This window comes from Salvia splendens, chromosome 21, assembly GCF_004379255.2.
Source record: "Salvia splendens isolate huo1 chromosome 21, SspV2, whole genome shotgun sequence".
Taxonomy (NCBI): Eukaryota; Viridiplantae; Streptophyta; class Magnoliopsida; order Lamiales; family Lamiaceae; genus Salvia; species Salvia splendens.
Window position 1 is genome coordinate 828,080 of NC_056052.1, and position 11,488 is coordinate 839,567.

Consider the following 11,488-nt stretch of genomic DNA (forward strand, 5'->3'; position numbering starts at 1 on the left):
TTAGTTGTGGGATTTCACTCAAATTGCAAACATGTAATTGTTCTACTTAATCTTACGCATCTTTCAATTCCACGCGCAGCCCCAGACAATCAGGGAAGCAAACGTGGTGGGTTTCGAAGAGGCTGAAAAAAAAATCTTGGGGTATTTGCGTGAACCAAAGGAAAAATTGGATGTTATGTCTATAGTTGGTATGCCAGGTTTGGGGAAGACCACACTGGCATGGAAAGTATTCAAGAACCAAGATGTGATCAGTGAATTCCCCAATCGCATCTGGGTATACGTTACCCAGACACCGAATATCAAGAATGTGTTCCTTGAGATTCTCAAGGAGTTCACTAGCGAGGACATGTCAGGTCTTCGTTTTGATAAGTTGAAAGAGACGGTTCAGTATTATCTGAATGATAGAAAATTCTTGCTAGTCTTAGATGATGTGTGGACTACGGAGGCTTGGAATGCTATCAACGTGGTTTTGCAAAACAGCTATAGCATGAGTAAAGTCATCGTCACTAGTCGCCATGAGGGTGTTGGAAACAAAGCTAGTCTTCCAAGGAAATCCTATAACCTACCTTTATTGTTGCCTGCACAAAGTTGGGAACTTCTCCAGTATGAAGTATTTGGTCAACTCAAAAAGTGCCATGCTAATTTGAATGTTGTTGGGCAATGTATAGCCACAAATTGTGGTGGATTGCCACTTTCAATCGTGGTGATTGGAGGAATTCTTTTGGATAAATGTTCAAAGAATGTGGATATAAGTGTGATTAAAGACGAGTGGCTTAAGGTGTCAGGTCATGTGACAGATTTTTTAAAAAATGACGTGAAACAACAGGTCTCAAATATTGTGGAATTAAGTTACAACAGTCTACCTGATAAATTGAAAGATTGTTTGCTATATTTGAGGGTGTTTCCAGAAGACTATGAGATATCTGTTTGGAAATTAGTCCGCATGTGGATTGCAGAAGGATTCATACAAGGAGAGGGCTTGGAGGAAACTGCAGAAGAGTATCTGAAAGATTTGATCAGCATGAACTTAGTGATGGCTGTTAAAAGAAATATCAAAGGTGAAGTTAAAACATGCCGCATTCATGATGTGGTGTATGCATTCTGTGGTTCAAAATTATTACAGGAGCAACAAAGGTTCTTCTATGAAATGAAATGTGTGAATAATGATTTTGTCCCTCCATCGTCTGAGATTGGCAAACCCCGCCGTCTTTGCTTCCATTCTGAACTTGATAGCTTCCTCAGTGACAAGGAAAAGATGAACTTTGATCGCATCCGTTCTCTTTTATTCTTCTATAAGGCGCCAGCGAATTTCCCAGATAAGTATACACCTACAATGGTTAAAGGATTCAATATGCTCCGAGTTTTGGAATCTGAGTTCAACAGAATGAATCAGATTCCTAAAGGTGTAACCGAACTATATCACTTGAGGTACCTTACTATATGTGTTGATACTCTGAAAACTCTTGCTGAAGACTTCTCCAACCTGTGGAACCTTCAAACTCTTGTAATCTACACTAAGATGGAATCCATTACGATCAAAGCAAATATATTGAAGATGATACAACTGAGGCATCTGAAGACAAATGTGGGCATTATCGGAGTCGGCAAAGGGGATGGTGTGAGGTGTACGAGTCTCCAAACCCTGAGCAGAATATCACCTGAAATTTGTACCACCAATTTCTTCAACAAGTTCCCAAACTTGAAGAGGTTAGGCATTCAAGGAAAATTGGCCAATCTGTTTCAAACAAATTCTTTGGGAATGCTTAATCAACTTGAAAAGTTAAAGCTGGTGAATACACATCACGATTCAGAATCCCGGGGGTCAATGCGGTTTCCTGAGTTAGCAAGCTGGTTCCCTTTAAAACTCAAGATGCTGACTATTGAGGGTACTAGTTTGGATTGGAATCATATGTCTAAGTTGGGGATGATAGAAACCCTCCAGGTCCTCAAATTGAAAGACAATGCATTCACTGGAATGGCTTGGGAGGTTGTTGGTGGAGGTTTCCACTCTCTCCATTTTTTGCTCATTGAAGATACAGAGTTACTTGTATGGGAGGCCTCAAAAAATAGTTTTCCTAGACTTAGGTTTCTTGTGCTTAGACAGTGCAGGAAACTCCAAGGAATCCCCGATGCTGTGGTGGGAATCCTGGAGAAATTGGACATAGAGCATCTATCAGCAACTGCAGTTGATTCTGCCAAGAAAATAGCTGCGAAGAAAGAGGCAAATCAAGAGAAAGAGGGAGCTTCCAGGTTCAAGCTCACCATAGGTGTTGGATGCGAATCAGATTAAATCAGGTAATTGTGGTATTAACTATTAATACTACACTATGTTCGTTTCTGACTATTTATTGTGTTTGGTTGGATTCTTGGTCAGTATGGAATAATGAAGTGAAGAAGACAAGTGGTGAAGCCTGTCTTTGACCTCTAAAATAAATATTGGCCTACCTTGTCTCGGGCCAAGAAGAACTGTATGCATGCTAAAACGTTTTCACAACACTGCGTGATTTCTTTTAGTTATCGTTTGTAAGTTGGGTCGAGCATGTTGTAAGCTCCTTCATGGGTTTTTCTTCGTTTGGTTCTTTTCCCATGTCGTAGTCACTGAATCAAACTTGGACTCTAGTTTCTTATAAATAGGGGATGTATCTCTCACAAGATATAACGTTTAGTAAGAAACCTAATTTCTCCCATCCCTAATATTTCTCATCTCTCTCTTAGTCTCTGTTGCCTGACGATTTTCTTTTCTTCTTTTTCATGTGAACAAGTTATCTTTTCGTGCTATTTATCCCTATTAACATTAAAACCTAAGCTCATTCCTTCTCCAAACTGGCCGAGCTATCAAACTCGATAGTTTGAGCCTCCAAAGCTCATTCCTTCTCCAATCTTCAGTCCTTTCTCATATTGACTTCCTTGCGCATTTCTCCCGGGTTGGAGAACTTTTGGATAACACCCTTCAGCCATAAAAGCATCTTTTTATGCAAATTTACATCTATTAAGCACGTCAAAGCGGCCTTAAACGAGTGACGAAAACTAGCCTATCAACTACTAAGATGATCACTCATATACGTAGGACCTGTCACAAGACTCAGAACCTAGCCATCGTTTGTCCGTAGACAACTCCATGAACCTTGGACCAATGAACTAATAAACCTATGTTCTTCTGTTATGTTGAGTGCACCAATTTAACTTAGATTATACAAAAATTATGACATAATTTATGTATAATAACTATACTATGACATAAAAGGGAATCAAATTTGAGAAAAAAACATAGCATTGATAAATATTAGTATGACATAAAAGGGAATCAAATGGTAAGCAAATGCAAAGAATAGGGAATTTAATTACGACAAATTTCTCTTGAAGGGCCTCCATCCTAGAACTTTATAGTGGTGAGGCTGATATGCCAGCCAACCTTCACTATCCCTTGAAATCTCAACCCCTCACCATGATCAAATGGATTCCACAAACCCGAAGGTTCAACTGCCGACCTAGTGACTGGCATTTATTGGTACAACAAATGGTGACAATGAGAAGAAAGGATACAAATGTATGCGGCGACCAGCTGTCATTAACCGTGGAGACGAAGATTTTGATTCGAGCACGCGGAGTGTGAGGAACAAGAAAACTCACGAGTGATTGGAGGAGGCCGTGGCCTCCTTCCCCTCTTGAGGAGGCGATTTTCCCTCGCTATTCGTCTCCTCACTGAGGTTTGCCTCTTCTCAAGGCCGGCTTTCTACTTCATCTACTGATTGAAGAGATCCCTTTTTCCAACTTCTTCAGATCTGCTAGAAGGGTAATCCGTGAGATATGACTTCATTGAACATGCTGCAGTATAATTATTTTTAGTTGCATTTTCTTGGTGCTAACAATATTCGCATTGTCAAATTCATTATTTTTTTAGTAGAGAAAAAAATATAAACCTCTTGACATTATTATATTGTTAATTTTAGTCATACGTGTTTTAAATTTGAGGCCATCCCTACGCGGCGCGCCACCGTCGCGGAGAGATGGAACGCTCACGAGACGCGTTGCGTCACGATCGCGTCCCGCGTCCCGTCCCTGCGAGACAAGAGACGGGCTGTCTCGCCCCTAAACCATGCGTGACGTCCACTCGCCGGTCCGCGAGTGGGCATCGTCACGCGCTGACGCAATAAATCTTTTTTTTTAAAAATCAAATTTAAAGAAAAAAATTGTAAACGGTAATATTACCATTTATATATCCGTTTTTTCTTTTTTTATTTTTAATTAATTTTTTTACTCTATAAATACTCCTAATTCATCTTCATTTCACACACAACTACACATCTATTCTTCCTAAACCATCTCAATTTCCTCTCCAATTGTCATCTAACATCTCATCACAAAATGTCCGGCGACGGCAACTCCGACGGTGGAGGCTCCGGCAGGTGGGATCTCAACGCGTTCGGCGATTGGGAGACCATGTACAACACACTGGGTGGTTCCGGTTCATCGACGCCGGGCACCCAGGGTTCGGCGACGTCGGGGGTACCAACCACCCAATTTTGACGTGGATGCATATGATCGTCCCTCCGCCCCGCGGTATTTGCAGGGATTATCCCAGATCCGGAAGGATTTTCCCATTGAACCCACGCCGGGAGTAGGCCGAGGCGGGGGAGGAGGCCGAGGCGGTGGAAGCTCCAGGGCGGAATAGTTTTTTTATTTTCTTTAAATTTGTATTTTAAATTATGCAACGTTTAATTTTTTAGGATTTTAATTGTGTGTTTTTTTATTTTTTTAAATTTTAAGTTGTAATTTTTTTTATGTTGTGTGTTTGTTTTAATTGAATTGGGTTGGAAATAAAAATAAAAAATAAAATTGAATGAATAGTGATTTAAGGGACGGTTCGGATGGAGCGTTCTCTTAGTTAAGGGATGGAATAAAAAAGTACAGTGGGACCTCAAATAGTAGTCTAGGAGACAACTTAGTGGAGGCTCTGAATCCTCATGTTCACGAATTTCAACAAGAAAATTATTCTGAATCCCACCTAATTACATAATGTTTCATTGTTTCTAAATGACGATCAATTTTTGACATTTTGTCACACAAACTAAACAGTCATAGGGCAGTCAAAGGTATCCGGATCAAATATGGATCCTCCGCAATCCGATTCTGAGCCATCATCACCTACGCCAATAGACAATCGCAACACTTGATTCTGAGATTCGCTTTAGACGATCAGAATCTTCTTAACCGAAGATCACAACTCTAGATAAGTTCTCTTTTTCCATTTCAGTTTTTAAGGCGACATAGTTTTGGAAGGTCACCGTGTTATAGAAACAGTCCATAAATTGTTGCCATCTCTGTAAATCATGTAGTTGCCATCTCTGTAAAAGAAAATATAACTGAAACTCCCTAAACCAGTCTCATTTTCTGATTGGATATGGCGGATGCTGCAGTGACGTTCCTTTTGGAAAACTTGGGCCAGCTGCTGAAGCACCATGTGAGTCTCATCGGCGGCGTTGACCGCGAGCTGGATCTGTTGAAAAAGGATCTCGAGTCGTTGAGTACCATCCTCAGCAAGTACTCCAAGATGCCGAACAAGCCGGAAGGGTTCCGAGACTTAGAGAGGCGGATCCGAGATGTGGTTTATGAGGCCGAAGACACCATTGACTCTTGCATCGCCGCAGCATATAACAAGCATAGCCTTTCCAGTGACTTCGCCGAACAAGTCAGGTCTCTGAGAGAGAGAGAGGTCATCAACATGGTGGAAAAGGTTCTATACTTTGAGGCCACTACAATGGCCAACATCCCCCAACCAAAATCACCTACCAAACCCAAGGTAAACAAAAATCTTATTCCAATTTTCACAATCTTTGAGAATATTATCTTAACTTCTACTTGGACACAGCTCCAGATAATCAGGGAAGAATACGTGCTAGATTTCCAAGATCATGAAAGTATAATCGTCGGATATCTGCGGGAATCAAAAGATGAATTGTATGTTATCTCCATCATCGGTATGCCAGGTATGGGGAAGACAACTTTGGCAAGGAAGATATTCAAATGTGCTTTTGTGAATCATGAATTCCCCAATCGCATTTGGGTTAACGTTATCCAGGCACTGAATATCAGGAATGTGCTGCTCAACATTCTCAAAGAATTCACTAGCGACGACGTGTCGGGTCTATCCGATCCTGCACTAATGGAGACGGTTGAGTATTACCTCAAGGAGAGGAAATTCTTGTTAGTCTTAGATGATGTGACTATGGATGCTTGGAATGATATCAGAAAGGTTTTGTCCAAGAGCAACAACATGAGTAAAGTGCTCATCACTAGCTGCGAGAAGAGTGTCGGAGACAAAGCTACGAAATCCTACGAGCTACTTCTCTTGACAGGTCCACAAAGTTGGGAACTTCTGCAGTACCAAGTCTTTGGTAAACTCGGCAAGTGTCCTGATGATTTGAAAGTTGTTGGGGAATGTATAGCCAAGAATTGTCATGGATTTCCACTTTCAGTTATGTTGATAGCAGGAATTCTTGTGGAACAAGATGATGAGAATATAAGTGTGCTAAAAGAAGATTGGCTTAAGGTGTCAAAGTTCTTGAAAAATGACAAGAAGAAGCAGGTTGCAGATATTATCGAATTAAGCTACAATAGACTACATGATGAATTGAAAGATTGCTTGCTATATTTTGCGGTGTTTTCAAAACACTACGAGATCTCAGTTTGGAAATTGATCCGCTTGTGGATTGCAGAAGGATTCATACAAGGGAAGAGTTTGGAGGAAACTGCAGAAGAGTATTTGAAAGATTTAATCAGAAGGAATTTAGTGATGGTCGTTAAAAGAAATTCCAGTGGTGAGGTTAAAATATGCCGTGTTCATGATGTGGTACATGCATTCTGTGTTTCAAAAGTTTTACTGGAGCAGCAAAGATTCTTCCATGAATTGAAATGTGTGAATGGAGATTTTGTCCCTCCAGTGTCTAAGATTGGCAAACCCCGCCGCATTTGTTTCCATTCTGATCTTGAGACCTTCCTCACTAGCAATGAAAAGAAGCACATTGATCGCATCCGTTCTCTTTTATTCTTGTACAAGACACCGGCAGATTTCCCTACAAAGTATTCAGCTGTTATGGTTGATGGACTAGATTTGCTCAGAGTTTTGGAATCTGAGTTCAACAGATTGGATCATATTCCTAAAGGTGTAACCAAACTATTTCACTTGAGGTACCTTACTATATCTGTTGACACTTTGACAACTCTTGCCCACATGTTCTCCGACCTGTGGAACCTTCAAACTGTTGTAGTCAACACTAAGAATGAATCCATTACTATCAAAGCAAATATATGGAAGATGATACAACTGAGGCATCTGAAGACCAACGTGGTCATTACAGAAATCACCCAAGGGGATGGTGATGGGTGTAGGTCTCTTCAAACCCTGAGCAGAATATCACCTGAAATTTGTACCACCAATTTCTTCAAAAAGGCCCCAAACTTGAAGAGATTAGGTATTGAAGGAAAGTTGGCCAGTCTATTTCAAACAAATTCCTTGGGAAGGCTCAATCAACTTGAAAAGTTAAAGCTGGTGAATACATATCATTCAGAAGCCCTGCAGTCAATGCGCTTTCCTGAGTTAAGAAGCTGGTTTCCGGCAAAACTTAAGATGCTGACTATTGTAGGAACACGTTTGGATTGGAATCATGTGTCTAAGTTGGGGATGATAGAAACTCTTGAGGCCCTCAAATTGAAAGGCAATGCATTCACTGGAAATCTCTGGGAGGCTGTTAGTGGAGGCTTCCACTCTCTCCATTTCTTGCTCATCGAAGATACAGAATTAATTATCTGGGTGGCCTCAAATGATAGTTTTCCTAAACTTAGGCATCTTGTGCTTAGAAAGTGTAAGAAACTCAAAGAAATCCCCGATGACGTGGTGGGAAGCCTGGAGAAGTTGGACATAGAGGATTTATCAGCATCTGGAGTTGAGTCTGCAGAAAAAATAGATGATAAGAAAATTGCAAATCAAGGGCAAGAGGGAGCTTCCAAGTTCAAGCTCACTGTACTAAATCAGGTAACTTTCCGTCCCAACTAAAAATAGCAGTCTATATATGTGCTCTGACCTAATGTGTTTGGTTGGATCCATGTTCTCCATGGAATAATGAAATGAAGTGAAGAAGACAACTGATGAAGGTTGTCTTTGACCTCTCAAATAAATGTGGGCCCGCCTTCCATTTCTTTCGAAAATCTTTATTATGACTAGCTCTGTTTTGCTTGCTTCTAATTTTGCTGCTTAGTTGGATTTTGTTTCATTCAAGTTATACAAGTTACGGTTCGATGTTGTTCACTACACTGCATGATTTCATTTAGTTATCGAATTTTTTTTTATGTTATCCACATCAGTTCTTTCTTCTTCTTTTTTTGTTAGTTAGGGAGTTTAATGCGAGATAATATGTTTTGTCGGCTGGGTGGTGCATTTTTATTCCGTCACCCGATTTTATGTTGTGTTATTTTGTTAATTAAGTGGAGATAATAAAGTAAGAGAGATGATAGAGAGTAATGTTTTCATTTATAAAAATGTGTCATTTACAGTGAGACATCCTAAAGAAAAATAAAAATATGTCACTTAAAATAATACGAATGGAGTAGTATTTTAGAAAGTGGGGAACTTAGAAATATTATTGAAGAAGGGACATGTGCTGATGACACGTGTGCAATACCCTTTCCTTTCACCTACTACTACTTCATCGATCCTATGATAAATAAATGATCCCTCCGTCCCATGAAAGATGACACACTTGGGTAGTGGCACGAGATTTTAGGGGATATTATTTTGTGTATTAAGTGGAGAGAGAAAATAATATATTTATATTAATGTGAGAGATTATGTGACATCTTTTGTGGGATAAACTAAAAAATAAAGTGTGACATCTATTATGGGACAGAAGTATTAACAAATTTTGTTAAAAGGAAAAGAGAAAATCAACTAAGCTAAAGATATACTCCCTCCGTCCCCAAAGAATATGCAATTTGGATTCGACACGGGTTTTAATGTAAGATTGGTAAAGTAAGAGCGAGGTACAGAGAAAAAGGATTAAAGTATTGTTAGTGGAGAATGAGTCCAACCTCATTAGAACGAAAAATTTTCAAAATTAGAAAGTTCTATTCTTGTAGGACGGACTAAAAAGGAAAGAGTGTATATTCTTATGGGACGGATGGAGTATTATGAAAGGGTATTTTTATAATGCCAAGAATAATTACTTTATTCATCGTACTACAAGTGATGCACTACTTATTAGCACTAAAAATACATGCAATCATACAAGGTAGATCCAGTATAGCTAAAGGTCAGTACCGAGATATCGAACACTGGGAATAAGATTGCAACTGACTACCATATACTAAGCGTTATATACTATTTAGAGACACAGAGGTTTTGGTTTGATTTATTGAACTAAACATAAATAAATGAACAAATAATATAAAACATATAATCAAATGACACAAAGCAGACGAAAGAATGTAGAATTTTAGGATAAAAAACTCAATCACGAGCTATTATCCAATCGACTTCCTTGAATTACGGTCTCTAGAGATATTAAGTCGGTCACCTAACTAGATTAAACCCCCTATCGAGGTGAGATTTCCGTAGATTAGATGTTGAAACCAAAGTCTCATTTAAATCTCTAAGAGCATCCACAATGGGGCGCCCTATCCTTCGCCACATCAGTATTTTATCTTCCTACCCATCCACTTATAGTGGGATGCCCTATAGTTTTAACTACTATTTTATACTCCCTCCGTCCCATGCTACTCGCACTTTTCATTTTAGGCCGTAAATTTGAGATTGATTTTTTTGTGTAATTAAAAAAGAATTTTAGGTGTAATGAGACATCACTTAATAAAAGAGCTCTTAACTTAAACTAACATATTAATTAAATGCATTAATTCTAACTTAAATTATAAATAGTGTAAGGACTTTGTGACGAGCCGAAAAGCAAACGTGCGAGTAGCACGGGACGGAGGGAGTATTAATTTTTATGTTTGCAAATATGTCAACCAAATATATATAAAAAGGACTACAAATTAAAGGCAAATCCTATATTTACTTAATTAAAAAAATTTACAACGATAGAAAGAGTGGAAATAAAAACAAGTGCACTACAGATAAGGCTAGTCTAAAGCATTCCCAATTGGCGCTGGAGATCATCGATCATCTTTTTGAGGTATTGGGCTTCACCCGGGTCCTCGCACTGCCCGAGGGCGTTGTGCGTGTCCAACAACGTCCTCTGCTTGGCGACCCTCACCAAATCCCCGTAGGCATGTGCCGCAGCCGAAGTCGGGGCCGGGGTTGGGGACGCGGTCGGGGCCAGGTTCTGTGAGGTCATCGCTTTCCCATTCCCCTTGTTCTTGGCAGCTTTGTTGCCAATAGGATGCCAGGTGGATATTGGTGTGCCATAGCTTTCATCTTCGTACATCAGCTGGTTTGGTTGAGGTCCACAGGAGTTGCGCCGCTGTCGCTGCTCGTATAATCACCGGTAGCGGTGTTCTTCGTCCTCTTAGACACAGACGATATGGGCATAATCCCTCCTTGGAACTATTGTTTGTCCTTCATGATGAGCCAGGCGGAGTAGTGCTTGAACTCGCCGTACATTGATAAGTACGACGCCAACGCCTTATCGCGTACATCAGACGCACTCTCGCTGCTGCTCTGTTCCCTCAAGCACTTCATATACTCCTCCGAGAACCAGTTGAGCTGCTTCTTCACCTGATCTCAGTGCTTGCGGAGCTGCTCCCTCCTGCGCTTGTACATGGTCGTCGGCTTGGTTTCGTTGTAGCGCTCAGTGTTGCGCTCTCAGTACGCGATTTGCCGTTGGTTGTTGGCAAACACCCGGTCCTCTGAAATATCAACCCAACACTTCGTCAAAAGAACGGTTTCTTCGGGGCTATAATCCGTCCTCCCTGGGGCGAATTCTTCGTTCTTCTCTGGAGGCGGCAACTTCTGGGCTCTGTATCTGGTTCTCTTCTTCCTCTCCTTGGGGCGGATGCCGAGGCGGAGGGGGGCAGCTGGGGGACGGCTCCATGTCGGACAGCCCTTACGAATCCGTGCTGAAATCTGGATCGTACTAGGTGTTGGCCTCCCAGTTGGAATCGATGGAACCCGGTGTATCGAAGGGCCAGTATTCGTCAGGTTCTATACCCGGTCACCGTGCACCACTACCGAACATCGGCAATACGTCGGGACTATTCGGATTTGGGAAATCACCCGGATTCATTAATTTAAAATAGAGGAAGAGAAGATAGAAGAGTGAGATAGAAGTGGTAAAGTGTGGTATATATATACATTTTAGAAGAAATAAAAAAAAGGTAAACGCGTTGCATCATCCGGGGTATCGTCCGCGTGACCCGCAATGGGGCAGACGATACTGCGGACGATGCGTGTTTCGAGGCATATCGTCCGCCCACTGTGGATGCTCTAACATCTAACTCCCAAACGATTGTAAGACCAATGACCTCACATGAAACCTCA

At 40.8% G+C, this 11,488-nt stretch overlaps 2 protein-coding genes across 4 annotated transcripts in view; both read left to right on the forward strand.

Moving 5' to 3' along the window:
* Nucleotides 1-2,694, forward strand: part of LOC121785193 (putative late blight resistance protein homolog R1A-10) — a 36,450-nt gene extending 33,756 nt beyond the window's left edge. The window contains exons 2-3 of the mRNA XM_042183572.1: nt 80-2,295; nt 2,375-2,694. Of these exons, the coding sequence (XP_042039506.1) occupies nt 80-2,290 (2,211 nt within the window). The 3' untranslated portion in view covers nt 2,291-2,295; nt 2,375-2,694. The remainder of the gene's footprint in view (nt 1-79; nt 2,296-2,374) is intronic.
* A 2,333-nt stretch (nt 2,695-5,027) lies between these two features.
* Nucleotides 5,028-8,351, forward strand: LOC121783471 (putative late blight resistance protein homolog R1A-10). Of its 3 annotated transcripts, XM_042181555.1 has the most exons (3): nt 5,029-5,800; nt 5,870-8,032; nt 8,131-8,351. In XM_042181555.1, exons 1-3 carry the CDS (start codon nt 5,402-5,404, stop codon nt 8,131-8,133), a joined length of 2,565 nt encoding a protein of 854 aa, XP_042037489.1. In that variant the 5' UTR covers nt 5,029-5,401; the 3' UTR covers nt 8,134-8,351. The 3 variants fall into 3 exon arrangements, with proteins under 3 accessions (XP_042037488.1, XP_042037489.1, XP_042037487.1); XM_042181554.1 differs by having other exon boundaries at nt 5,028-5,800; nt 5,876-8,351; XM_042181553.1 differs by having other exon boundaries at nt 5,870-8,351.
* The last annotated feature ends 3,137 nt before the right edge of the window (nt 8,352-11,488 follow it).